General features: G+C 49.9%; 1 protein-coding gene across 1 annotated transcript in view; it reads right to left on the reverse strand.

The window, feature by feature from the left end:
* Positions 1-377: 377 nt before the first annotated feature.
* Ano7 (anoctamin 7) overlaps positions 378-26,241 on the reverse strand; it is a 27,006-nt gene continuing 1,142 nt past the window's right edge. The window contains exons 2-23 of the mRNA XM_028755370.1: positions 25,554-25,611; positions 22,159-22,289; positions 18,845-18,952; positions 18,086-18,222; positions 16,211-16,268; positions 14,972-15,082; positions 13,486-13,651; positions 12,456-12,546; positions 11,661-11,757; positions 10,038-10,181; positions 9,834-9,971; positions 9,168-9,266; positions 8,987-9,089; positions 7,219-7,330; positions 6,919-6,973; positions 5,403-5,500; positions 4,223-4,356; positions 3,129-3,334; positions 2,898-3,040; positions 2,561-2,651; positions 2,023-2,142; positions 378-1,833 (exon numbers count right to left, since the gene is read on the reverse strand). Coding sequence (XP_028611203.1) covers positions 1,759-1,833; positions 2,023-2,142; positions 2,561-2,651; positions 2,898-3,040; positions 3,129-3,334; positions 4,223-4,356; positions 5,403-5,500; positions 6,919-6,973; positions 7,219-7,330; positions 8,987-9,089; positions 9,168-9,266; positions 9,834-9,971; positions 10,038-10,181; positions 11,661-11,757; positions 12,456-12,546; positions 13,486-13,651; positions 14,972-15,082; positions 16,211-16,268; positions 18,086-18,222; positions 18,845-18,952; positions 22,159-22,289; positions 25,554-25,611 — 2,475 coding nt within the window. The 3' untranslated portion in view covers positions 378-1,758. The remainder of the gene's footprint in view (positions 1,834-2,022; positions 2,143-2,560; positions 2,652-2,897; positions 3,041-3,128; positions 3,335-4,222; positions 4,357-5,402; positions 5,501-6,918; positions 6,974-7,218; positions 7,331-8,986; positions 9,090-9,167; positions 9,267-9,833; positions 9,972-10,037; positions 10,182-11,660; positions 11,758-12,455; positions 12,547-13,485; positions 13,652-14,971; positions 15,083-16,210; positions 16,269-18,085; positions 18,223-18,844; positions 18,953-22,158; positions 22,290-25,553; positions 25,612-26,241) is intronic.

The following is a 26,241-nucleotide window of genomic DNA, read 5'->3' on the forward strand; positions in this document are numbered from 1 at the left end:
CCCACATAGGAGCTGTGGCACACATCCTCACATGTACCTCACATACAGCAACTGATTTTAAAGACCACAACAAAACAACTTAAAGTACATGTGGGCTGTGGAATAAAGGCTTTAGTTTATTACTTCCTAGCAAATGCAGTCATTGAACTGGCTAGGTTGCCCAGTGGTCATGCAACAGCGTCAGTGCAGCCTCAGTCTGTGTCAAATGTCAGTGAGCACAGCCACATCTGAGATCAGGAGTTGCCAGAGTTAAGCAGGGAGGGGGGATAGTTTGGAAGACTGTTTTCAAAGGGAGTGTATATCTTCATGGCCCTTCCAAAACACTGTCCCTCCTGTCACCAGTCCTAACAACCCTACAGAAATAAGCACAGAAGCAGTGAGTTTCAGACCTTTATTCCAGCATGGTTAAATGGCAGGAGGAAAGGCCCGTACCTATCCCATCATGAGTGGGTGGCTAAGTTAGGAAGTAACTGGCAACTAACCACCAGTTAACAGAAGGCAAGCAACAGGAAAGGCCCACATTCTACTCAGTTTGAGAAGCAATTGGCTGGGCAGTGGTGGCGAACACCTTTAATCCCAGCACTTGGGAGGCAGAAGGCAGGCGGATTTCTGAGTTCGAGGCCAGCCTGGTCTACAGAGTGAGTTCCAGGACAGCCAGAGAAACCCTGTCTCAAAAAACAGAGACAGAGAGAGAGAAAGAGAGAGGGGTGCAATTGTATGTAAACACTGGGTGGGGGGGCTGGGGAATAAGCCCACTAGGTATCACAGGAATCTGTTGTTTTTTCTGTTTGCACTTTAAGGGGTAAGATTTCATTCCACAGCCTTCCCCTTTTCGTGCTTGCTGTGTGCTGAGTCCCTGGCCCAGCACTGGAAGACACACAGGAGATAAGGGAGATACTGCAGAGGCCTTTGATCTGTCAGGATAAAGAGGCCATAATATGGAAGAACTCATAGGCCTTGGGTAGTCAGGTATGAAAGGAAGAGGTAAGCAGACTTCCTAGGACTATGGCCTGGGACATGGTATCAGGTCTAAGAGCCAGGTGTGCCTGGTAATGACCATGTGAGGAAAGGCAGGTAGTGGGTCAGGAGGGGTGATCTAACCGTATACCACCACAAGCAAAGCCCTGAGAAGGCAGAGACCCCAGAGTCTAACCTTTCAATTGGCAGAAGAGTTATGCCGTGGTGTCGGGACCATATGTGAAGCCACTTCCTCATTACTAAGATGCAGATGGCCCTCAGCCTTAGGTTTAGGGATAGGAAAGTCATTAGGGATAAGATAGGTAACACAAAGGAAGGACAGATGCTCTCTGAATACAATGGTCAGCAAAACTGAGAGACACAGAAGCCAGCATTTCAGACAGCCTTTTTTGCCTTGTGATATGGGGAGGGTTGGAGGGTAGGGAATGGGAAGTGGGATGGGACACAAGTTATTGGCTCATGGGACTTAGGAATGGCAGTAGGGGATAGCCCTTAAGGCCAGCATCTCCATATGAGTAGTCTTAAGGACTATCAAGCAGGGGTAGTGACTGAGCAGAATGTGTGAGCAGAGGACTGTGGCAGCCAAGGGTCATGGTTACTCTAAACCAGTGGGGATGAGTTGGGCTGGGGCTGGGAGTACAACCAGGGTCTCCAAAAGACACACAGTAGTTAACTGTCTCCTGATGCATCGTCAACAATCTCCCAGGCACGTGTGTCAGCCTCCAGTATCCCTACTGTGAACTCAGGAGGAGGGGAGGTGGTCACCAGTCCAAAGACCCCCTAGGCTGGAATATCCAGACTGAGCTCTGAGTTTGGAGGCTGGTCATCCTTCGATCCTGTTGCTCCAAGGAGAGCCTGTCTCAAAGAAAGTGAATTGTCAGCTTGACTATGGAAGGGACTGTAAATAGCCCCTCAGTCCTTCACCCACTCGGTAGATGTGCTACTAGGACTAACTAGGCAGAAATTAAGGGCCATGCTTTAGTCGTGTGACCTGAGTGTGAGGGACAGGACTGTAAGGCCAATACGATGGGCTTGGGCGCTCACCTCATTCTCAGCCAGGGCCTGTTTAGCTAAGTAGTATTCCCGTTTCACCTTGATCTCCACGGATTCTGGGATGTCAGGAACCAAGAGATCCAGAAAACGGCCAACGGAGAACACCACATGCTGGAGATAGAAGCCCCACCCCCAACCCTCATAAAACAAAAGCCCAGACTAGCCTTCAGGGGACCAGGTAGGCTGCCCAGGTGGGTGGAACTGGAGTTACAGGGCAGGAGATGAAACGGAGGAGCAGAGGTCTAGGTAAGAGACCAGCCAGCCCTTCTGAGTTTCCCATTGCACCTTCCAGTCTGCAAAAGTATTCAGGGACTAGCTCATGAGCCAGGGCCAAAGGCCAGCAAGGGAAAGTTAAACACACAGAATTTTGATTTGGCTGGAAAACAGAATGTGAGTTCTGTTGATCATACTGACCCCCTCCCGTGCCACAGGATTAGGCTAAGCAAAGCAAGTCAGGAACATCATGTCAAGTACAGGGGCCAGCAAGGGGATGGGAGTCATTGGAAGAGCTTTCAGATGCCTTGGATACCTCAAACACGATGACAAAGGCCAGGCGGATGGCCAGGAGAGTCCAGTAAGTCGGGGAATAGTGTCCATCATCATCCCGGAAAGCCCGGTACCTGCCAGAGAAACAAGACCAGAGAAACAAGATTCCGTAGCTTCCTAGGGTTGAGCTGTAGCTGGCAAGTGGACCATCTAGACTCAGCCTTTCTATTTCCCCTGCTCTTCCTCTCTAGTTCTGTACATACGTGAGAAAGCATGCTGAAAGCCAAACAACAAAAACCTACATCTCTGGGGGATGTGGGCAGGAGGGATGAGTCACTAGTACAAAAAGCAAAACCCCACAGGCTCTGACTTCAGCTTACCTGCAAGTGCGGTTATGTACGGAGGTAAAGGCGGGCGGTGCACGCGCCAGCGTGAAATTGAGGAAGCCACGCAGGTCAGGGGCGTGCGTCCAGCTGTAGTAGACACGTGGCAGGAAGTCGGAGGAGAAGGCCAGCAGGAAGGCCTGCGGGCGAAGGGTCACAGCGAGGTCACCACCACCACCACCCAGCACCACCAGCACCATCCAGCAGGCGGGCGGAGCGAGCGCTCACATTACTGATGACCGCGAGGTGTGTGAGGCCCGCTAGGATGTGGAACCAGATGCCGATGTCCTGGGCGCGCTCGGCCACCGGGCGCCGGTACTCGCACACGAACTTGCGGGCATCCAGGCGGATCTCCACCCAGTTATTGAGTAGGGCAAAAAGCGGCGCCAGCGGGCAGGCGGCCACGAAGATGGTGACGAATCCAAACTGCAGCACTGCAGAGCAGGAGCTGGTAAACCTCTCAGAGCACCCGTGGTGGGGGATGGAGAAGGGACGCCCAGCTTGCCCACCAGAGTATTGGGCAGTTCATTTCATCCCATTTCTTCCCTTCATGTTGTATTCAGTGCAAGACGCACTGACTGCCCCCTGAGCTTGGGAGCCTCGATGTGCACTGCTATAATCTTGGTGCTCCTGGATGGCCTTGGCCACCTAGTACACCTGAAGTCAGGGACTCTTAATGGCAGGAAGGAGAGCAAAACCTGCTTCTGGCTTTAAAACATGTCCCCATTTATCCCCAGGGTCTTCTGTAAAATTGCCAGGGAGTTCCTTGGCCATTGTGGAAGGCACGAGGATACACAGTATCAACCTACTCCCTGGAAGCTGCCCTATTTTTTTACCCACAGAATGATTCTGCAACTGTTACTGGTTATGCTTTGGTTGCCAAGGAAAGTCAGTCATGTGTTCTGCTGAGACACTGTGCTAAGTTATGCCTGTGCCAGCTCTCCCTTGTGTTAGTCAGATAAAACCCCGCCCTCAAAACCATCTCACCCTTCAAGCCATGGGTATGGGCCACCACTTGGCTGCCTGTTTCACAACTGAGGAAACACTGGAGAAAATCCATCCTCCAGGCTGATGTGGCCCAGGTCTGCCTGCCCTCACAGGCTGGAGAACCTTGACCCTGCCCCTGGACCTGATTTCCCTAATACACAGCCTCAGCTCTCAAGCCTCTCCAAACCTTGCCACCCACCCCACCTGGCTCTGTTGCCACCCCATCTCTTCTCAAGATATCCGCAGGCCTAACTCACCACCTCACACACATACATACCAATGGTACATTGCATTTCAGGGTAGGCCGGGGCAAGTGTCTGTAATGCGAGTCTCACCCATTTCAAGATATTCATGAAACAGCCCCTCACAAGGCAGCAACTCATAGTCGGCCTCCCAAGGTGCTGGGTGGGTCCCCATGCCAGCCTTCTTCCTCCTGGAGTACAGCCTCTGCCAACAGCCTTTCAGCTTTCTGCAGGTAGAAATCAGGAAATGGCATGGCTGCTCCCACATCCAGCTCACGGTTGAACTAGTCTGAGAGAACATGCACCCTAGATGTTCTTGTTCTCTGGGGCCAGATTAGGCAGGGCAGGAATCCTCCAAGTCCCTAGTGCCCCCCTGCCGTGGGACATGATACAGTTACTCTTCTGATTCCCTGTTGTGTCTTCAAAAAAGTCAACCCAGCTCCCTAGGACCTTTAGGGGACGAAACCAAACCAAAGCTAGGAAGGAGCTAGTGAGGGTAACAGCTGAGCCCCCAGAAAGCAGAGGCCATGGGGCCAGATATTGGCTTCATCATACTGGGGCCACATAGGTGGGATAGCAACATCATACCCAGGAGACATGTGTCAGTCCTGTGTGTATGTGGTTTGGTCAGAAGTCATGAGATCTCATGTACAGATCAAGTGTGTCGCTTATCAGATTGTATGTGGACACAGGTGTCTGTTGACTTCCTCAAGCACTCTGCACTTGCTAGACACTGAGCTACGCCGTAGCTCTTTACTTCCTGGGCCCACTGATTGTCAGAGAAGTCAGGAGGCATCCAGAGAGAGACAGCCATGGTTGCCATGTCAGGCGGGGCCAGCACTGCCTTTTGAGGATGGTAGTGGGCATCTGAGTTGGTGTAGCCTCTAGGCAGGAGACTGTTGGAGGACTCTAGCCTATAAGAGGGGGTGGGGCACAGTTCCAGCTAGTGGGACAGGAATGGGGAGCTGGTCCCTATTAAGGGGATCTGAAACAGGCATGAGTCCAGAGGTCAGGCCCGAGAACCAAGGACCCCTCTTTCTTATCCATCTCATGCTGGTAGGGAACACATGCTGGCCTATGTGGCCTCCCCTCACTGAGATGTCCAGGGGCAGTGCTGGTGACGGGCTCTCCAACACAGAGAGAGAGAGGCTGTTGTAGACCTCTGCAGTATGACAGAGGTCCGGGGGTGACACATCCTCCCTCCCCTTTACTCTGAGCACTCTGAGGAAACCCTGGTCCCTAGAAGCTGTCAGGGCAGGGTGGGTTGACTCACGGGACAAGAACCTCCTGCACATTATTGATGATCTGCTTGCCCACCATGATGACCAGGAGCTCCTGTGCCAGCTCGCTGAGGCAGCCTCCAGCTGGACACTGCAGTAACACAACTCCCGGTTAGCTGAGGGGAGGGACCAGGAACACACCCACATAGCTTTCTCTTAGCTCAGAAGGTGGCTGCTTCTCTGCCCCTACATCTTCACAGGCCATGCCTGGAGTACCATGAGGATCACAGAGATCAGCCCTCCCCATGTCTCTTCACTTATGTTTGAGAACAACCACTGAGTGGCTGTAGACTGTAGCCACAGGCTCCAGGAAACACCCAAGATGTAGGTCAGGGAAGAGCCAGAGGCAGGGAGTTTCTGGGTATACATGCCATGCAGGGGAAGCTCGGCCACACTGTGGGATATCATCGTCACCAGGTGGGGAAAACCTTGAGAACCTAGCCTGGGGGGGGGGGGCAGCGATCGATACAGCCATTCTGGAACCCACAGAGTCCTGAATAATTTCAACACATGAGCAAATAGTCACCTTTCTCTTGCCTAAGTAGTCTCCGTTGGATATCTCACCAAGAGCTAAGAACTACCTAATATGGCAGAGCAGCCACCACCCTGCTCCTGAGGAAGAGGCCACCCTGGCTCTGCATCTCCCCAACACAATTTCTTCCCCTCTGTGTAAACGGGACAGATTCCCTCTGGGAGGTGAGCCATCTTTCGGAAAGATGAGGTAATAACTCAGGCCCTGGAAAGAGTTCTTCCTTCTCCTCTGAGAAGGGTCTTTCAGACCTGATGTTCAGTGACGGCTGCTGGACCCCATGTTCCCCAAGTTCAGCTCCACAACTAACAACCCCAGATGTGCCCACATACTCCCTATGCCTCTCTGACTAACCCCGCTTGGCCCTCAGCAAGGCCAGAGTGTAAAGACAATTCTTGGGGAGTCTGGGCAACATAGGGTTGACTTGTTACTCCTTCTTTGTATTTACGCTTGGTGTCTTAAAGCTCTGTCACCTCCTGGGGAATCTACATGTCACCTTCTGCAAAAGCCTCCTGAGGCTCATCTGAGAAGCCAGGCTCTCCCGATCCCTGGGTCCCAAGGCCAAGCAGAGCACACTAGGCTTAGTGAAGAGAGCAGCCATGGAAGGACCCCAGACACTGAGGCTGTGAGGCACTGACCTCGGTGTTCTCACAGGCTGCAGGGACCTTGGCAGTGATATGGCTCACAGTGGGGCGGGGCGCATCCTAAGGGCTCAGATGCCTCTTGATTGTGCATTGGGTTAAAGGAGAGTGGGGCTAGACTCCATGGTGTGAGTATTCTCTAGACAGTGGTTCTGAATCAGGACCTAGGCCCAATGAGGTCCAGAGTGCTGGAGTCCTGGGAAGCATCTGTGGATTTTGTCACTGGCTTGGACAATGGTGAGAGGTGGGCAGGAAGAATGGCAGCAAAGCAAGGCCTCAGTGGGTACAGAGGTAGCACAGCCCCCATTTTCTGTCTGGGTGTGTCCTCAGTACACTTACCTCCTCATTTCGGACTCCAAACAAGGTGTGGTAGTTGCCCGGGTATCCCACAAACCTGTCAGGGTCCAAGGTGTGAGGCTGTGAAGGACTGGGGTCTGGTTGTCTCCCCCCTCTTTTCCAACCCTGAGGCCTAGCCTTGGAGACACACAGGCTTGACCCTTGTCTCCCCTGAGCCCAGTGGAAATCATTTTTTCTCAGTGTTTTTGCCCTACACCCCCCCCCATGCTGAGCACACCAGACAGGGTAGGGCAAAGCTGAGCTGCAGGGGAGAGGTGACATGTTAGGAGGGTGACCACCTACCTGCCCTTGAAGAAGGCAATGTACACAGGCGAGGCGTAGAAGTTCACAAACTGGAAGATGAACACCTTGAGGGTGAAGGCATCCTCAAATGCGGTCTGCGTCCGGTGCATCTCTGTGTGTTTGGGACTTTCACTCAGTCCCCAGGGATGTTGGCCAGTGTACAGTGCACTGCCCGCATTCCTGTGAGACCACCCCACCACCCAGGGTGAGAAGGAAGCCATGTTTGTTGTCCAGATATTTTAAAGAAATTCATAAAAGGAGAGGGTCAACGTACAGCAGTCCTAAACTTTTAATTTCAAAATTACCCTAAAGCATGTTGGTCAGAGTGGTGGTAAATCCCATCTGCTTGACTAGCCTGCAAGATGTCTGGGGTATTGTTAAAGCACAGCCATTGGTCTGGCCAGGAGGGTGTTTCAGGAAAGTAGCTCATGAGGACTCTGGCCTTATCAATGGATCCATCTCTCGGTGGCAATCGTATGCTGATAATACTGGTGTTGGTAAAAGCTGGGGCCTCCCTAGAGAAGCAGGTGTCCTTGGGGCTGTGTCTCCCCTGACTCTTTCCTGTATTCCCCTCCTTCCTTCCTGAGAACCCCACCCTCCCTGCTGTGATGGACTGACACCTCTGAAACAGTGATCAGGAATAAATAATTCCACCCTTAAGTCATTCTATCTGGTATTTTGGTCACAGTCATGGCAAAAGAAGTAAACAATATAATTACAAATGTCTGGAATCATGGACAAAAAACAACAAACAAAACTAAAACCAAACATTTGCATTCTCGCTAAAATAGTATATACAGGGCCAATAAAATGGCTCAATGAATAAAGGTGCTTGCTGCCAAGCCTGATGACCTGAGTTCCATCCCCAGAGCTCCCATGGAAGGAGAGCACTAACCCTCACAAACTGCCCTGGGTCTTCCACACATGCGCCATAATGCACACGAGCCATGAGACGCCTGAGCACACACACATTAAATAAATCATCTTTTTAGAGTATGTGCAGATGAGTTGGGGAGTTGGGGGCGGGGTGTTCAGGGACAAAGTAATTTCCTGGTCAAGGCTGAGTGAGGCCCAGAGCTACAGTGCAAAAAATTACCAAGACCAATGTGAAAACATAAAAGGTCAATTTGAGGGAAAGGGGACCCGAAGCCCCACAGCTGTGGGAATGTGTACCCCAGCTCCAGCTCCTCTGCTCACTCTCCCAGGAACACTGCTAGCTGTGCCCTCTTAAGGAAGAACTGTCTGGCACCTACCTGGAGAACTCCCTTAGTCCCGTATCCCCTTTCCATCCATGATCATTGTACCCTGAGTTTGCTCTGTCCCTTTCCTCCAGGCCTTGGCCAGGGTGGTATAGGCAAAGCCTTGTAGGATGAGTGGTTAGGCCTCCTCCTTAGCATTTGCTCTTGGGAAAACTCAAAGAGAGAAACATCCTGGGGGCAGATACAGAGGCTGTGTACACTTGGTAAACATTTGAGGTGGGCTTAGCTTATCTCAGCTCGGCCCCACTCCTAGTCAACCTGACGGAGTTCCAAGTCCTTGCTCTAGAGGGTCTGGTCTCACTCTGAGGGCTGCACAAGCTGGAAGGGTCTGCTGAAGAAGGCTGGAGAAGCAGGGCCCCCTGACTGAGTGCCCATGGCCTTCCTCTCTCTCGTTAAGGCCCTGCCAGTACCATTTTAAGCAGATCTCTGAGGGAAGGCCCCAAAACCCCTTGGGAATAAAGGTCTGCATTGGTCAGTCCACATTTCCATCTGCTTTGGTCAGTGCTCACCCCATCTTGTTAGGAGCTGGGCCAGGGCCACATAGACCTTGGAGAGGATGAGGATGAAGACAAGGTTCACCACTGACCCTGTGAGGCTGGCAATCCGTGAAGCCTGACAGGAAACGGGCGATCAGAGCAGGCACAGGACCAGTGGGGTGGGCGGGTTAGAAGACAGGCAGCAGACACTCACCCAGGCTGAGAGGAAGGTGTTGTTTGACTTGGACACAATGATAGCCATGACGGCTCGGTAAAGGATGATTGATACAAGGCACATAACCACCACAGCCATCTGCAGGACCAAGGAGGTGTGAACCCCCTGCTGTGGCCCCAGCACCCACAGCTTCTGGGTCCACAGCATACAGGTTCCTTTTCCAGAGGCTCCTATCTGCAGCCTGCCTGTGTCCCATGGGTCCTCCAGAGGTGGGGCAGATTGGGACTGGGAGGGTGGACAGGGTGCCAGGTGGTTACTGTAGATTGTTCTTATACTCTTATACTGGGTGGTGTTGGAGAACTGTGTCCCTGTCCTATTCACCCACCTCCTTACAGCCCTGAATTGGGACCGTGGCACCTGGAAAAGGTTAGGGTACTTTTAAGCAGTCTTTGACTAGAAGGTACCAAAGGGATTATTTTTTGAGTCCATTCCCTTGTTAACGGGTGCCCTGTGCCGCGCACATGGGGAACCTCTTCCAGAACCCCTCATGGTACATACACATGCACACCCCATTCTGAGAGCCCATAGCTTGGCTTTCTGGAGGTCAGTGAGGGTCTTTGGAGCTGCAGAGTGGAACAACCCTTGTGGCTCAGGAAGACAGAGACAGAGGCAGAGGACGGAGACAGGGTGGCAGAATCCTCGTACCATCATCAAGAGCACCACAGAACCAGCCAGCATGCGGTGTATACGATTCTTCTCAGGAAAGTAGGGCTCATCTTCCCCCGTGATGGGGTTCAGGGCTGTCATGGGGGCCGTTGCAGCGAACTGTGGCCGAGGCCTCTCCTGAAAGGGAGCCATGCTCAACGGGGCGTGACCCTTGCCAGAAGCCACCCAGCCCACTTCACTTACCTCAATGTCTTCATAGTCTGAGCAGTCCCAACGGTAGGCCAACGTGGCATTTTTCCGCTTCCAGTACTCCAGAAGCAGCACCGCCCACAGTGCCATGAACAAACTGAAGAAGACAGTGCCGCCATGGTCGAAGAGCCGCCCAGCCTAGAGGGAAAAGGGGACTCCCGGTCTTCTTCCCAAGGACTGATGGTCCTTTCACAGGCCTAGTTCTCTGGAGCACGCAGGCTCACCACAGTGCAGGAGATCCACGGGGAAAGGGAGTCTACCCAGGAGCCACAATAACTAGTTTCATTCTTGAGAATGTTTTTTTGTTTACTTGGGTTTTTTGCTTTTGTTTTTTGGGTTTTTTTTTGTTTTGTTTTGTTTTGTTTGTTTTTAAAGAATATCGTCGTATCGTCAAAGGGGCTGGAGAGATGGCTCAGGGGTTAAGAGCACTGACTGCTCTTCCAGAGGTCCTGAGTTCAACTCCCAGCAACCATCTGAAATGGGATCCAACGCCCTCTTCTAGTGTGTCTGAAGACAGTGACAGTGTACTCATATATATAAAGTAATAAATAAATAAATAAATCTCAAAAAAGAAAAAAATGAATACCGTCAAACTCACCATGCAGCTAAGGATGACCTGAAACTCCTGATCCTCCTCCTACCAGCTCCAAAACTCGGGGATCTCAGGTGCACACTACCACCTTCGTTCATGTGGTGCAAGGGGTCAAAGCCAGGGTCTCACGGATGCTAAGTAAGACCTCTCTAGCAAGTAAGCCACCTCCTCAGTGCACAGCTCAGTGTCACTCACTTGGTCAATGCTGGGCACAAGGTGGTCAGGAAGTTTGGAGGCTTGGTGGGGGAGGGATTGGGTTGTGACTCTCAAGAGATGTGACCCTGGCACCCTTGATGTGATCTTCTCTGGGGAGTGAGGGGTTTTTTGGGGGAGTGAAACAGGGTTTCTCTGTGTAGCCCTGGCTGTCTTGAAACTTGCTCTGAAGACCAGATGGCCTTAAACACACAGAGATCTGCCTGCCTCGGCCTCACAAATGCTGGGCTTAAAGGCATATGCCACCACCACCCCACTGAGGAACCCTGTCATGAAAAAAATAAAACAGAAAAGAAGAAAAAGATAATTTTTTAAGAAGAAGATAATTCTTTAGACTTTTCATTTGCACAAAGAAAATGAGGAGGAAAGGACAAGGAGGATAGGAAAGAAAGAAGGGAGGAAGGGAGGGAGGGGAGGGGGGAGGGAGGGAGGAAGGAGGGAGGGAGGGGAGGAGGGAGGGAGGGAGGAGAAAAGCTAAGCATGAGGCTGTCAACAAACCAGGAAGCAGCATTTCTCCAGAGCCTCTGCTTCAGTTCCTGCCTCCAGGGTCCTGTCCTTACTTCCCTATATTTTGGGCTGTGATCAGAACATGGTCTTTTATGACAATAGAAAGCAAACTGACAGCCATATAGCTAATGCGAGACTCCGGGACTCTCTTCTCAGTCATTTCTGAGTCATGCATCTCACCTAACCTGAATGCCAGGTTAGGAGACAACAGCTGACAGAGCTCGCCGAGGGCTATGCCGTCACAGGGCCAGGATCTACAGGAGCTGCTGGCCCTCACCACCCTGACCTCAGCTCTCATTCCATACCTGGGCCAGGGTGCAGGCACTGGAGAGCAGCCAAAAAGAACAGTCGGGGCACAGCGGGCACATGTCGAACCTGTCCGAGCTGTGGCATAGCTCCTGCCTGTGGGGTGTGCACGTGGTTCCAAGAGCTGTACCCACTCCCTCCCCTTCACACCACTGCTCTTCCATCCCTGGAACTTTTGGTTATTTTATTTATTTATTTATTTATTTATTTATTTATTTATTTAGACAAGGGTCTCACAAATTCCAGGCTGGTCTTGACCTTCCTATGTAGCTGAAGAATTCTTTTAATTTCTATATCTTCTGTGCCTATGTCCTGAGTACTGGGGATTGCAGGTGTATACCACCACATCTGGTTTATGAGGTCCTGGGGACCGAAGCCAAGGGCTCGAGCATGCTCGACAAGCATTCAGATGAGCTACATCTCCAGTCCCACCAAGCACTTCTTTTAAAAGTGGTTGCTTCTGAATATATGCAACAGTAGCAACAGAAGATAATTTTTTAGACTTTTCATTTGCACAATAAAATAAAACACAAAGTCAGTCACTTATAGGAAAAGCCTATGCTGTTCTAAGGACAAAAGGTGAGTGTCAATACCAGCCTGGGGACACCCTTGACCATCTGTCAGCCTGGGGCACCTCTGTCCAGTCGCCTTCTAGCCGTGACCTCAGGAGAGCAGGCTTCGCTTACCACACACCTCCATCCCAGTTCTACACAGGGCCTGGTGCTTGGGAATCCCATAGCAATGCCCCCTCATGAGGCACAGGAAGGCTTAGGCACTGAAGAGAGGCCACTTACGTTGGTATGTCTGAGAACACCAGGAAACAGCCCACCAGGAAGACCACTGTGCCCACTACTGCTGCAGGCAGGAGCCAACCAGTGTAAAACCCTGAAATGGGACACAAGAGTCCAGCTGTTAGAAACTGGGTGTCCTGGGGATGTATTTGCTTTCTGGAGCTCTGGCTTAGCCCAGTGGGTACTAAAACATCTGGAAGGATCCTGAGAGACACAGGAGTCTCCCCTGGCCACTGCCCTTGGCTCTGAGCCTCTGCCCTCAACTCTGAACTGTCTCACTATGCTGGCTAAGTACCAGTGTCCCTCTGACTCCATTCCACTGGGCCTTTCATCTCCTGATATTATCCCCTAGCACTTGTTCACCTCCATCCAATTGTTCACAAGTGACTTTCTGAAAGGCACAGGATTCACTGCAGTGAATCAAGCCCCAGAGAAGGTGTGGATCGTTCTAGACCCTCCCTTAACCCCACACCCCACCTGGGCATTATCTCAATGGACCACACCCAGGTCCCCTGAGGTACCTACATCCATCAAATATGCATCTACCTGCTTCATGTAGGGTCAGCTAGAACCCCAGCCTCATGTTCTGGTCCCTCCCTGTGAGGCCAGGAAGACATCTATAAAATGGTCTCTGTCTGGAGCCTAGATTAAGAGTTCTCCTCCCCGACCCCTCCCTGAAGTTCTCCAATATGGCCATACTGGACAGCAGGAAAGGCAAACCCCAGAATGGGGAAGAAATGTCAGAAGGCAGACCCCAGGGAAGGCAGCTAGTCTCTGAAGATGCCAGAAGGACTGAGAAGAGCGGAGAATGGTTTGAAGCAAACCCCTCCATAGGCATGTCTCAGAGTAGGAGTTCCTGAGAGGGCTTCCCAAAACGGTCTAGCTGGGGTCACAAGGGACCCCACAAACTAAGGGGCTCCCAGTGCAGTCCCTACTGTCTGTTGTATTATCAGGGAAGTAAGGCCTGGCAGTAGAGCTATCCCAGAGGGCAGATTGTTATAACACAAGGACCAAGCATTGAGACAAGACTCACCAAGCCAGGCGAAGTAGAGAGCCACCTTCTCCCCAAAGTATCTTCGCACATGGTCCAGTGGCTGGTACTTGCTCCACTTGCCCCACCGAGCCCAGTGCTGGAATAAAACTTGGCGCTGAGTGAGTCCCAGGACCTGTGAACTCTCTGGAACTGCAGCAAATGGACCCTGGGAATAAGAGGGCATTGGGCTGGGCTTCTTCACTGGGCTTCTTCTCTCCCTGCTAGTCCGCCCACAGGACCCACTTCTAAGTATGGGAACTTCAGAGGTGACCTAAACCCACAACTCTACCCTCCAGTGCAGGCAAATGGCATGGACCCTAGCGGGTGACGTTCTAAGGAGAAAACAATTGGAATCATAAAGGGGTGGGGTCAAGAAGGATCTGAAGGGAAATAAAGGTTGACCTCTTTGATTCCTGGGACTTCTGAGTGTCCAGGTCAGTGGATGAATCTGAAAGAGCTGGCCAGGACAGGAGCTGAGACGTAGGTTGACCAACAGCCCTATGAGGTCTTTCAGGCCTGGCGAAGATGCTGTGTGTGTGTGTTGTATATGTATGTTTCTGTGTGTATATGTTGTGTGTATGTGTGGTATGTATGTATGTATGTATGACTGTGTGTGTCTGTATGTGTGCATACTCATATATGTATGTATGCATGTATGTATGCATGTATTTATGTATGTCTGTGTGTGTGTGTGTCTTATGTGTGGTATGTCTGTCTGTGTGTGTGTTTGTGTGTGGTGCGTGGTATGTATATATGTCTGTGTGTGGTATATATGTCTCTGTGTCTGTGTGTGTGTGGTATGTATGTCTGTGTGTGTGTATGTGCTCGTGCACATGCAGTATATCTGTCTGTCTGTCTGTGTGTCTATGTGTGTGTAGTATGTATGTCTCTATGTGTGTGTTGGTGGCCTGATATTTCTACACTCATTTCACTTATCTATATGGTATCAAACAGGACTGTCCCCAGGGCCTCTTGTGCCCACATGACTCAAGACCTTTTAAAATTACTCTGCAGGTCTCTCCTGTGTGGTCGAAGCTGCAGAAAAACTGGGGCATGAGTAACATCCTGACCTACATTGGGCTGCATCAAAGATGGTAGTATGGGTGACAGGGCAGCACCAGGGAGCTGGTGCAGATAATGTCTCTCTGCCACTGTCCCAGACTGCTCAGCTTCTGGGTAGGGAGAAGGGTACCAGAGACCTTCCTATATTCCATACTGAGAGATGCTGCCCGAGGAACCCAGCCTTAGTATCTGGAGTGGGGCTGGTATATTTGCTGGAGACTCTTAGCAAGGGCAGGAGACCAAGCTGAACCTTCAGCCTCTAGCACTGACTTCTTTACATTCCAAGGCTATGCATTTGATATTCTTGACCCCAGGATAGCAGTCACAGAGGGCAAGATCCTTTTGCTTTCTGTAAGTAAGGGGGACAATAGTACTGGGGTAACTCACAGTCCACCCTGGTTCAACTTCCAGCCCTGAGACTCACGTCATGCAAAGGGAAGGCTGCACTGAATACACCTTCTGCCAGCAGCTGATCAATCCCAAACAAGCCTTTCTTCTCATGGCCATATGGAGTCTTGGCCAGGATCTCAAATAGCTGTGGGATAGGTTGGGAATAGACCCATCACTGGACATGTAAAGGCATAGCAGGGAGACCCATCTTGGTGCTGAAACTTTGGATGACCTCTTATGGCCCCCAGTGACAGATAGTGATGTTGATGGAGTGAAGCCCAGGTCCTATGTCCCAGACACGTATTCCTGAGCACACTGGTAGGGATAACAACCAGTCATTTTTTTCATCTCAGAAACTCAGAAGCCTTAGTCAGAGTCACATGGCTTTAGAGTCCGGCCTGGGTTGGAACCTGGGCCTAGTCATGTTGTAGCTTGCATGGACCCCTGTTTCAATAGGGTCAGCTCTCTTCAGATACCTGTCTGGGATGGAAACATCCCATCTCTGGCTTTGGAGGCCACTGTAAGCAGTGCCCTTTGGTGCTCATAAGCGGTGGCTCAGGCCTGTCTAGACCTTTTCTGGCCACATGCTGTTGGAGCAGAGCTTCCAGTACAGTGGTTCTCAACCTTCCTAATACTGTAACCTTTCATACCTTTCCTCATGTCGTGGGGATGCCCAGCCCATAAAATTATTTTCATTGTTACTTTATAACTGTAGTTTTGCTACTGTTATGAATAATAATACCTGTGGTTTCTGATGGTCTTAGGTGACCCCTGTGAAACGGTCATTCAACTCCTGAAGGGGTCATGATCTGCAGGTTGAGAACCACTGCCCTAAAGCCTCAGACCTGCCCCTGTATCCTGGTTTTTTAATAGATTGGCTTAGGGTATACTGAGACCTCTTCCTTGTCTGTTCTAGCAAGCCAACATGATCACCTCTCCTGAACAAGGTACTTCTCCTGTACCTTGGTTGTCTGCCTCAGAGATCCATAAACATAAAATTCTGGGCCCCAGTATTATGGAGAGGTATTGGCTAGGGAGATGGCTTTCACTTGGTCCAGTGAAAGCCATATGGATATGCCCTGCCTCACTGTTCTCCATCCAGACCATATCATTACTCTATATAGCCAGATTAGGGATGTTCTCTAAGGCATCAGCCCTCTGGTTACAGAAAGCTTTATGGTGGTCATGAAGACCTCAGGGTTGGTAGTTGGGATACACCAGGACTCTCTGAGCCTGGTCAGATTACGGTCTGCAGCAGACATACTCCACTTACAATCTGGTGCCTCTTGGTGCTGGTGAAGAAGGTGTCTTTGTTGTCACTCCCAAGGAACCTGCAGAGGTGAGAAAAGTCAAGAGATTGGAGGGTATGGAGATTTTTGCCACACAGAAGTAAAAACATCATAGCAAACATGTCAGAGAAGAACATGTACAGACAGAGAACCATAACCCAGAGGCCCAGGAGGACCTCAGCACCAGATCATACTCAGTTCCCATTTTTTTTGCCTTTTCTTTCTTCAACAACAAACACTACCCACCACACATACAAGGCAGGGGAAAAGCAGGCAGTTCATATAGAGGACAAGGCCCTGAGCAGAACCTTAGACTCACGAAGCCCTGAGTGGACCTGCCCTGAAGCTTGCACACAGGGACTAAGGGCACAAGAGGAGGAGAAGCACACAAGTTCTGGGTTCTTTGTTACCAGAGGGGACAATGACTGAAGCTAGGTCTGCAGGCTGTGTGTGGTCACACACTAGCTCTGTTCAGGAATGGATGTGAGGAGGCCCCTGGAGTCAGTGAGGCAAGGGCTGTCCACACACATCTTGTCTCTCTCACCAGTCAGGGAAGGTATAATGAGGAAGTCACTGACCCAGGACACAGGATCAGAGCAAGGAATGGACCACTGTCATCTGAGTGTGTCTCGCAAGAGTTTATATGCTGTGAAGTATCAAAGTAGTGGAACTTTTAAGAGTGGGGCAAGCCAAGCATGGTGTCACACCCTTTTAATCCCAGCACTTGGGAGACAGAGGCAGGATCTTTGTGGGTTCAAGGCCAGCCTGATCTACATAGAGAGTTCTGGGTTGGCCAGAACTACATAGCAAGAATCTAACTCACAAAGGACTGGGGTTGGGGTGGGAAAGGGCATGAGGTCATGTGGATTCCACTCTTAGAGGGGGCTAAATCTGGAGTCAGGAGAGATTCAGTTATTGAAAGAAGCAAGACACTGTCTACTCTTCTGGGCCCAGTTAGCTCCTATCTGTCTCCACTGCACACTGTGTTTTAGTTGCCTTTCTGTCTCCACTGCACACTGTGTTTTAGTTGCTATATCTAGCTCGAGGATGACTAGCTAAAGCCACCAATTCTGGACTTTCAGCCTCCTAACTTGTAAACTAAACAAACCTCTTCTTTTAAAGAGCAGTTTGTTTTGTGCAGTGGGAAGGAAGAAGGGACTGGCAGGAATCACTGCAAATCAGACCCCATTTCCTGTTTTTTTTTCTTTGAGTGTGCATATATACCATGTGTATATGATGTGTGTACATTCCTCAGTGCGTGTGTAGAGGTCTCAGCACCAAGACACCTTCTTGAGGCAGGCTGTCTTCAGTTTCTGCTGCACAGATACTCCAGGCTAGCTGGCCTGTGAGCGTCAGGGCAATTCTGTCTTCTCCTTTATCTCACCACAAGACTTCAGGGATTACAGAAGCACACCTTCATATCTGGCTTTTTAGAAGGTTCCAGGGATTGAACTCAGGCTTGCATGACAAGTGTTTTGATCTGTTGAGCCATTTCCCCTGCCCCTAAACCTCTTTTCTCAACAGAGTCTTTGGGTATTATGTTATGGCAATAGAAATGGATTGTTGACATGAGCCTTGTGTGTCCACTCCTAGGACTTGGGGCATGCGTGTCCCACAGTACAGTCACCCTATCTTGACTAATGCAGGAGTCTTAACAATACACAACTGTTCAGTAGGCTTGCTCACCTGGGACTCAGATGGTGTTCTCTGAAAACCCCAGGTGAGGAGAGCATTTAGGAGAAAGCATACTGTTTAATTAATTCATTCACTGTCTCATTCACATATCCTAGTTCTTACAGGGGCTGGTCCCACCCACAGGAGACTGTCCTGCTAGGCTCAACAGGACCGAAATGCCATACCATTGCTGCTTGCTTGCTTTGAACTGGCAGGAGTAATACTCGGGGGGCGTGTCAGGCACGTGGTCCAGCAGGATATTGGGGATGCCCAGCCACTCCAGAAGGGTGGCCGACCAGTTGGAGGCCTGGTTGGGTAACTCCTGGAGAGAAAATTGTCCAGAGGGAGATCTTCACTGCTGGAAAGACTGACCAGTTCTTCCATCAGGGAGCCTCTCTTACTGATCCACCCTGCTGGGGACCCTTCCCCTCCTGGGGTCTCAGGTTCTGGGAGTGCCTTGCCCTGTTAAATTGAGGACCAGAGCTACTCTTACCACAAGGGAGTAAAAGAAAATAAACAGTGTGTCTCAGCCTCACACCAAGCTGGTCAAGCCTACTATGAGCAAGCAGTTCAGGCAAGTCAACCTGAGGGCACCAAAAGACTGCCATCTTTCACCCTGAGCACATGAGGCTGGAGCTGCCTCAGCAGATGGCCGTGTGGGCCCTGGGGCTGCAGGGGAGTCAGCCAGCTTACTGTCACGACTACCCTACATACTGTCAGGATCTTCCTGATTCCTTAGCTTGCCATTCAGGGCATTATCCCCTGCTGACCCTTTGGGGTGCCTTTGTGGCATGTGACAGTGGACAGGAGGGAAACTAGAGGTCTCCAAGTGGGAACACCTCCAAGGAGTGGAGGTTTTGCATTTAAGCATTGGGATCAATCAGATGTAGACCTGAGTGGGGATCCCCATTCTCCCCCTCTGCCCTCACGTCCATCCCCCATACCTGCAGAGGCAGCTTCAGGCGCAGGTCTTCTGCATAGTAACAGAGTACAGGCCAGGGTGCACTGAGGAGGATGTAATGTACTGCAGTGGCCTCGTCCTGGACATCACGCTGCAGGCACCAGGGACTTCTGTGAGGGCCTGAGGGTGTTGCTATGTGCCCTGTGTCTATCCACACCCAGGAGACGGCTAACAATGCCATAGCCTTAGTGCCAATGAACAACCAATGGCCGCACACCTTCTCAGTAGGAACGCTCACTTCCAAATTCTACCTGAACCTTTTCTGTGCACATCATGGTCCTTGTCTTTGTCAGGAAGCCTGCTGGTCTCAGTAAGCTGTGTTTGACCATGAGGATGGCTTGTTTTGCTGTAGCCTGGCTCACAGCTAAATGGAGGCTTGTAGTGATCTGTGCACACAGGGGTGTACGTGTTTCTTAGGTATGTGGGGAACAGTGTGACTTTCCAGAGATATGTAAAAGGATAAAGCCGTCACTAAAACTGAATTAGCTGCCCCCCTTTTTAACCAGAAGACGGGCTACATCAGTATGATCTCTGAGAAGCCATGAATGGGTCCCCAAAACTTTGAGGAAAGGGTTGCTTTGGATATCATTACCACAGAAGAGAATGCAAGTGGCATGGGCCCCAGATGTGAGCTCTCTGGAGAGGAGGTGCTGTCACCACAAGCTTTCTACCTGAACCTGGTCATTTGGGGCACCCCTGGATGGTTGTGACATGCTAAGAGCTAAGAACTGCATTGCAGTCTCAAGCTTGAGGGTACTTTGGACAATGGATTGGGGGAGGTAGTGATTGGGTAGATAATGGGTGATGAATGGATGGTGTGTGTGTGTGTGTGTGTGTGTGTGTAAAAGTTATGGAGGACACAAGGTCTGAAGTTGTGGTGGTTTGAGTAAGAATGGCCCCCATAAGTCATGTATTTGAATGTTTAGTCCCCAGGGAGTGGTATTCTTTGAAAGGACTAAAAGTATAGGAGGTGTGGCCTTGTTGGAGGAAGTATGTCACTTCAGGTGGACTTTGGGGTGTCAAAAGTCCATGCCAAACCTAGTTTCTCTCCCTAATCTCTGTCTCTCTGTCCCTCTCTTGTCTCTGTCCCTCCCTGTCTCTCTGTCTGTCCTTGTCTCTCTGTCTCTCTCTGTCTCTGTCTCTCTGTCTGTCTCTGTCTGTCTGTCTGTCTCTCTCTCTCTCTCTCCCCTCTCTCTCTCCTACTTCTCTAGCACCAGGCTTGCCTGCCACCATGTTCCTCTGCCATGATGATAAACTAACTCTCTCTTAAGGAGAAACTTAACAAGCCCCAATTAAATGCTTTCCTCTGTTTCAGTTGCCTTGGTCATTGTATCTTCATAGCAATAAGTGACTGAGACAGAGGCAAATGTAGCTCTGTCCACAGTCAGTTAAAACTAACAAAACTCATCAATAGCAACACATGTGACCAGCAATCTACACGCCCCAAACAAACATGGAGTTCCTATATAACTGAGTAGAAACAGACAAATGACCCAGCAGGATGAACAAATGACAGAAATGTGGTTGGCTTTACAGCTGCTCCTGAACTTAGATGGGTCTGCTCTGGATTTCTTATTTTAGGATAGTGTGCAAGCAATATGCATATGTGAACACCGGACTTTGACGTTTGGTCTTTTCCTGGCTAGTAGTGTATGATCCTACCGTCTCTGCTGGTGCTGGGAAGCAGCCATGAGCATAGCTCCTGGTCTACCCTTTGCTCCCAAGGGGGCAGGTGCTCAGTACCGTGTACTTGGTGGCTAAGGCAGGGCATTTGGTAAGCTAGGTGTATTTGATGCATTTTAAATTCTACCCAGGTTTAGGAACTAGTTTCAACTGGATTATGGCTGGGAGCAGATGCCTTCATCATAAGTCAATAAAAATATAATGAAAATATAAATGGCTCATAAATGTGTAAAAAATGCACTTCTTTAGAAATTAGAGAAAAAGAAAACTAGGGTGAGGTACTGCTGATCAGCTAACCGGTGAAAATGGAAAAGGAAAAGTCAGGACTGGAGAGACACCTCAGCAGTTAGAGTGCTGGATGGCTCAGTAGTTAGAGCCCTGGGCAGCTCAGCAGTTAGAGTGCTGGATGGCTCAGTAGTTAGAGCCCTGGACAGCACAGCAGTTAGAGTGCTGGATGGCTCAGTAGTTAGAGCCCTGGGCAGCTCAGCAGTTAGGGCACTGGCTGCTCTTGCAGAGGACTCAGGTTCAGTTCCCAGCACCCTCAGGGCAGCTCACAGCCATCTGTAACTCCAGTTCCAGGGGATTTGACACCCTTTTCTAATCTCAGTGGGCACTGGGCATGTGGTGCATAGACATGAATCTAGACAAAACACAATACACATAAAAAATCTTTAAAAACAAAAAAAGGAAATGGAAAAGTCTAACAGTGACATGTGATGAGCATAGTCAGAGGGAGGAGGTACAGGTTTGGTCCTAGATGCCAGTGTAAATTGATTGGGCCAGCAATTGAGAAAAGGCTGGTGTAGCCGCAACCATAGGCCTCAGGTTGGGTGGTCAAGTGGAAATAAGTCAAACTCCCACCAGCCCACAGCAAGACTGGACAGCGCTTGCTATGTGGAAGCCTCCCAGGCCACCGAAGATGGAAGAAGTAAGACTCTTGTCAAACACACAAAGCCAAGCGGAAGTGCTAAAGGATTAACAGAAGTTTCACAGCTGAGTCTTATGGAGGAGACCATGATGACAACAGCCCTTTTGGGGACAGAAGAAGGGGGCTGGGAGGGCAGAGGATGAAGACTATGTATGTGTATAAAGACTTGCCAATGAAGGGCGTGGGGGTAAGACAGGGCTCTCCACACCCCTCACCCTGAGATCGCCTGTTGCTTGCTGGCCCCAGAGCTCACCCAGGCTCACATTTTCTCCTGCCCCTTGTAATCATTGTTAAGTCATTCTAAGTGGTACTTTACATAAAACACACAAAAGAACCTTTGAATTTGCTAAATCCTATAAACACCAACAGTGATTGCAAATGACACACACTAACAAAAACTGGAGACAGGCCATGGGTAGCAAAGACAGGGGCAGTTTTATCGGCTTCCCTGAAGGCTTCAGCCTCTGTGAGCGAGCCTAGTGAGCTATGGTGGATCCATGCTCTCGCTGGTCTGGAGTCAGCGGTTCCCTAGCCAGAGGGAGCTTCCTGAAGGGTGGGTATCCAGCAGGACCCTAAGGCCTAGTTTGTGTTATATCTTTGGGCGGTAAGCCCTCAGGCTTGCAGAACAAATTCTAGGTCATGAGAAAATACAGAATCTATACAACCCTCTCCTTTCCAGCATGTACCTGATGTATTTTCAGGCCAGCCACATGAAGATTTTCCAGAAAGGTCTCCCGCCAGACCTCATGTGTGTCTGTCTTGTCCTGTGTGAGGTTTTCTTGGTTTCTCAGCTCTTCTTCCCAAACAAGAACAAAATCTGCAAGGATCAATGGGGACAGAGGCAGAGAGCTCCAGCCAATGGAAAGCAGACCCAGGGCAGGGCTGCTGGGTTCTCAGCAGGGACACAGGGATAGTGACAAGTCATGGGCTTCTCTGTGGCTTTTGCCCAGCCCCCCTCTCTCCTTGGTTGTAGTTAGGCTGGAGGGCAGGAGAGAGAGAGAGAGAGAGAGAGAGAGAGAGAGAGAGAGAGAGAGAGGGAGGGAGAGAGAGAGAGAGAGAGAGAGAGAGAGAGAGAGAGAGAGAGAGAAAGAGTGTGTGTGTGTGTGTGTGTGTGTGTGTGTGTAATGCAGATCACGATCTGAGGCTGGACCGGGCGGGTTCTTCTGGGATCCCTTCTGTAGCTTGATTCCCACAGTCTATGTCCCAAACTCTTAAGGAAAACTAGTTAGGTGTGATTTCTTGGGGAGAAAAAAACCCAAAACAAAAATTGGTAAGACAAATTTCATGAGAGAACCCCATCCAAAAGGTAAAGGCAACTCAGAGAATAGAGAAAATATTTGCAAAAAAAAAAAAAAAGTTTCTAATAAGGGACTTGTATCCAGAATTAAAAGGGCTCTTTCAACCATACACGCAATCACACACACACAATCACACACAACCATATACACACAACTACACAAACCACACACACAAATACAAAGAAAGAAAGAATGACCAATTTAAAAATGGGCAAAGAATTCAAAGAGAGGTTTTTTTTCTAAAGAAGATATGAAATGTCCAAGTAGCACAAGATAGTCACTATCATTAGTCATTAGGAGAATACAAACTGAACCCATAGTGAGATAATGTTATAGAAATATTATACCTCCTCAGTGAGGAATCTAGGCACACTTAGCAATGAGGGACAGCTCTTTTCTGAGGCACCTGACTGACTCTGGCTAATGCAAAAATAAGAGTCGACCCCCACAGAAGGCTTTCTTAGTTTACATTCACCTCAGCCTTTAGCACCACCGAGCCTTACTTCTGTTCGCTTCAAGAAATTTAAACAGAGACAAGAAGACTGCAAGTGTGACTGCTCTGGCAGATAGGAAATTTACACCACAAAGACATTTCCAGAATTATCTTAAGTACACCAGGACTGTTCTCTTTTGCGTTGTTGTTACCCAGGGTCATCTTGTCTGTCTAACATTTATAGGGAACGTAATGGCAGAGTGGAACTTCATCATGGCTGTGACCCTGCACAGACTCCCTAGAGGTGTGTCTTTGGTATGGGACTCAGGGTCTAAAGGCTGCTCAGTCCAGGAGAGTAAATATTTACCACCCAGTATTCTAAGTTTTACTTATCTCTAATCGGCTTCATTAGCATAGTACTTACTTTCCACAGTAGTTTGGAAGAAGCCCTCCTTTAGCTGAACTCCACTTGTGTGCCTTAATGTCTCCTAAGCAAATCTATTACTGAGTCCTTTATAAAAAATGATTTATTTTTATCATATGTACACTGGTATTTGCCTACATGTATATCTATGTGAACTATGTCTGTGTAAAGATGTTGGATTCCCTGGAATTGGACAGTTGTGGGCTGCCATGTGGGTGCTGGGAATTGAACTCAGACCCTCTGGAAGAGCAGCCAGAGCTCTTAACTGCTGAGCCATCGCTCCAGCCCCTCTGAGTCCTTTATAATATAATGTAATCCCAGTTCACTTTGAGTTTCTTCCTCATTAACATCTCACCCCCACTGATCCAAATAGAGGCAAGGGCAGGGGCTGTGCTGGGTTGAGCATGGCCTCACACCCTGTGGTACCATGTGAGAGAGGGAACTCACTTTGGCTCTTTTTTTTTTTTTTTTCTTTTATTTTTTTGGTTTTTTGAGACAGGGTTTCTCTGTGGAGCCCTGGCTGTCCTGGAACTCACTCTGTAGAACAGCCTGGCCTCGAACTCAGAAATCTGCCTGCCTCTGCCTCCCAAGTGCTGGGATTAAAGGCATGTGCCACCACCGTCCGGCTTCTCTTTGACTCTTTTCTCTTTCACTCACGTCTTTGGAAAACAGTTTGGCAACTACACAAAAGGTTAGACATTGAGTTACCTAATGACTTTGCCATTCCATCCAGGACCATCAACTTGTGAAAAATCAGAACATGTCCACACAAAAGCTTGTATGTACAGTCATCTTATTCTCCATTCATAACAGAAAAGGAAAATAATGGGGGAAAATGTGTAGTATGCAAATTATTTACCAACAAAGCAGCTTCGAAAACGTTGCCTAAGGTATAGAGAGACGGCTCTGTTGTTAAGAACACTGGTTTCTCTTCCAGAGGTCTTGAGTTCAATTCCCAGCAACCACATGGTGGCTCACAACCATCTGTAATGGGATCTGATGCCCTCTTCTGAAGACGGCCATAGTGTCCTCATATACATAAAATAAATAAATCTTTTTTAAAAATTGCCTAAAAAACCCAACAGCATCGACATTTGCCTCCCTTGACCACCTGCAGAGAGAATTTTGGGGTCCCATAGGAAGCCGTGCTCACTTCCTGTGGAACCTTCAGCGTTTTCTGTGCCTTCTTACAGGCCTCCCAGCAGTGCGTGCGTCTCAATTCCCATAGACCTTTGCCTGAACATGTTGCTTTCCCCTTTGCTCCTTCATAATAGTCATGCTGAGGAACACGAGGTTAGAGTCGTCTCCTGTCCCTTTGGAGCTGATGGGGAGTGTGGGCCCTGGACCTCAGAACTGGTACAGGTCCTACAAGGAAATGAAGGAGCCTTTGGGCAGTGGGGAGCCCTGGGCTGGAAGGATGCTAGGAAAGGTGGATCTGATAAAATGTAAAGGTAGAAAGATGTGAGTGCAAGAGAAAAGAGTCTGAGATGACCAGCATCTGTGGCAGGAAGTGGAGGAGGGGACAGTTTATCCTAAGGCTGGAGCAGGCTGGGTGGGTTTTCCTCTCTGAGCCCTCCTACTGGTGAGGACCTTCCTACTGGTGGGGACCTTCCTACTTGTGGGGACCTTCCTACTGGTGGGGACCTTCCTACTGGTGGGGACCTTCCTACTGGTGGGGACCTTCCTACTGGTGGGGACCTTCCTACTGGTGGGGACCTTCCTACTGGTGGGGACCTTCCTTTGGTGCTATCTCCCTGCCTACTACCGCTTGCTCTGCAGGAAGCTCTTCCCTCACCCCAGCACACAGGCAGTATCACAAGGATGCCTGGTTATTTGAGCTTATCCAAGTCTACTGGCTTCCTGCTGTCACCCCAGGCACCCCATTTGTGACCCCACCCCAGGACCAACAGAGTTCAGATGGCTTACCAATTGGGGGTTTGGCAGAGCTCCCAACTCTGCTGGGGGACACCTGCTGTTTACCTGCCTGGAGGAAGGATGAACTCCGTCAGTATCCAACCATCAGATGACTCACTGCCACCCTGCCCGCTTCCATGCTGCTCCTTGTCCTTCCGGCTACCTCCTTCCACAGTCCTCTCTGCCCCTCCTGTTTCCAATTGCAGCCTAGAGGGACTCTGTTCTTCCATAGGAGCTAAAGAGTGCCTCCTTGGTTTTGTTCAGGAGACCAGTGTCTATGCCTTAATGATGAAGAGGCCCAGCTGAGGCCAAAGGAAGCTGGGTAGACCAAGATGCTCTCTCTCTCTCTCTGGGGCTATTCACCTTTGCAGTACCTGTCTCACAGGCTGCTAAACCCCTATCCAAAGCTAACTTCTGTTCCCTACTCTAACCCTCAGTTAGCCCCAGACATGCTCTTAACCTTAAGCGCCAGCCCCTCCCTTTTCTTCTAACCCCACTTACCAACCCCACTGCTCATCCCAGCCAGGACACGACCCTGGCTACAGTGCTTTTCCTCCTCCTCCTCTTCCTCCTCTTCCTCTTCCTCCTCCTCCTCCTCCTCCTCCTCCTCCTCCTCCTCCTCCTCCTCTTCCTCCTTCTCCTCCTCTTCCTCCTCCTCCTCCTCCTCCTCCTCCTCCTCTTCCTCCTTCTCCTCCTCTTC

This window comes from Grammomys surdaster, unplaced genomic scaffold, assembly GCF_004785775.1.
Source record: "Grammomys surdaster isolate TR1022 unplaced genomic scaffold, NIH_TR_1.0 126059, whole genome shotgun sequence".
NCBI classification, from domain to species: Eukaryota; Metazoa; Chordata; class Mammalia; order Rodentia; family Muridae; genus Grammomys; species Grammomys surdaster.